Source organism: Chanos chanos, chromosome 14 (genome assembly GCF_902362185.1).
Source record: "Chanos chanos chromosome 14, fChaCha1.1, whole genome shotgun sequence".
NCBI classification, from domain to species: Eukaryota; Metazoa; Chordata; class Actinopteri; order Gonorynchiformes; family Chanidae; genus Chanos; species Chanos chanos.
Genome location: NC_044508.1, coordinates 1,114,497 through 1,116,522, shown reverse-complemented (window position 1 = coordinate 1,116,522; position 2,026 = coordinate 1,114,497). Strand labels below are relative to the sequence as shown.

The window sequence follows — 2,026 nt, the reverse complement described above, 5'->3', positions numbered from 1 at the left end:
TATTATCTTTGGAACTGCTTTCACTCACGTTGTTTCCCCACGGTAAGACCACTACTGTTACACAGCTCATTGGATGCAGTTCTAAGGATCCAACCTTGAAGAACCCATAGTAAGCTTATATCGTCAATAAAATTGTTTACGCCTAGCTCATTATTTACTGACATTTTATTCACCGAATTGTATTTCACGACTGAGATAAGCCGCCAGATTTATTTCAGAGACAGGTGAGTTGTTACTGCAGTTACGGCTAACAATAGCTTTCAAGACGTATAAGAACATTTCAGTAGAGAACTGTCAGATAACATCGTACGAGATTTTTTCACAGCGGAGTGCTGTATAATAGCATGTAGCGAACGTACTGTCTCACAGGAAACATGCAGAATAGTGTCGTTGTTTGGTGCCATTACATTGTTAAAGGATGCTGGTGATGTCCCAGCGACGGAGCGGATGTAGAAGACTTAATTTAATGCAGCGACCGTGTCTCCAGAAAAGATGGAAACGATTTTGCTCCTGGCAAATCGCGTCAGTGTCGAAAGATAAAGACGTTAAGCGTATAAGCTGAAATACGTGTCTCCTTCTGTTTACAGAGCAGTTTAACCCTCCTGCTGCGTTTCTTTCCCCCCAAATGGCCTGATACCGGTGTGCGGAGATGCTTAAAGACCTACCCCGGGACGCGCTGCTGCGTCCCCTCACGCGGAATGAGGTTGTCGGGATGCTGATCAGGTTGACGATCTTTGGAGCCGCTACTTACTACAGCATCAAATGGGTCGTGGAGGCCCTGGACCCGACGCAGAAACAGAAAGTCGAAGCCAAGAAACGGGTACTGATCCTATGTAATAAATGCAGTGATTAACGCGATAGGAGCAAGGGGCACATGCAAACTTTTAAAACAACCAGTACACAGTGCGTTAGTGCATAGATTTTGCGCTCGCAAAAGCTTCCGTAATTCGGATGTTCAGTTTTCATACATGTTACCTAAGATTCTCTATTTACTTCATAATGTCTCGGTCACTCACGCCGCCAGTCAGAATTTCCTTTGAAGTCGAACAGCTGATGGGCTTGTATTCAAATTCCCTGATGTGTGTGCGTATTTGTGTGTTTGTATGTGTGCATTTGTGTACGTGTTTGTGTGTGCATGTGTGTGTGTGTGTGTGTGTGTGTGTGCGTGTGTGTGTGTGTGTATCTGTCAGGCAGAGCAGCTGATGAAGCAGATTGGCGTGGAAGGCGTTAGTCTGACAGAGTATGAGATGAACATCGCTTCACATCTGGTGGATCCTCACTCTATGAAGGTTTGGGCAAATAACTGAGTAAGATGCTAACAGAGCTGTGAGCAGGTCCCGGCTGTGCCAGTCGTATGGACTGTGACCAGGACCAGAGAGCAGTGGATGACTGTTGGCCTGGTCCACTCTCTCCCTTACTGCTGTAAGAACAGAGTTAATGCTGTAAGAACAGAGTTAACTCTGTGAAAAGAGCTTGGACGATAGTTACTTGGGTGTGTGTATGTGTCTGTGTGTGTCTGTGTGTGTGGACATTCTGAATAAAAAACATTAAAGTTTCTGATGACTGTGGACTCAACATATATTTTTAGTTTATGAATATGGAGAATACAGTGAGAACAAACTCCACTGAGGATGGTTCACATTTTGTTGAACTTTTTATGTGTGAAAAAATAATAAAGAGTATCAAAAGATATCAAGAAAGATCTGATGGGTTTTAAAGATCCGTTGGTTTTTTTTTTGTTTGGTTGTTGTGGTTTTTTAGATCATCGAAAACCGAGGCATTTTTTGATTGGGCGGTTTCATTGTCTGTTTGCTTCCGGATTGGCCAATGTTGTTTTTAGGTGACGTGGCGAGATGTGGCAGGATTGGACGAGGTGATAACAGAGCTGCAGGACACCGTCATACTGCCCTTCCAAAAACGCCACTTGTTCAAAGGCTCCAAACTCTTCCAGCCCCCCAAAGGTAACCGTGCCAGCGACGGAGCAGCGGCCTGCCAGCGAGAGACAGGACGCGGCAAAGTCGACCCA

General features: G+C 44.9%; 1 protein-coding gene across 1 annotated transcript in view; it reads left to right on the top strand.

Annotated features, from left to right (window-relative positions):
• The first annotated feature begins 649 nt into the window (after window positions 1-649).
• atad1a (ATPase family AAA domain containing 1a) overlaps window positions 650-2,026 on the top strand; it is a 6,881-nt gene continuing 5,504 nt past the window's right edge. The window contains exons 1-3 of the mRNA XM_030791963.1: window positions 650-820; window positions 1,191-1,289; window positions 1,841-1,961. Coding sequence (XP_030647823.1) covers window positions 650-820; window positions 1,191-1,289; window positions 1,841-1,961 — 391 coding nt within the window. The remainder of the gene's footprint in view (window positions 821-1,190; window positions 1,290-1,840; window positions 1,962-2,026) is intronic.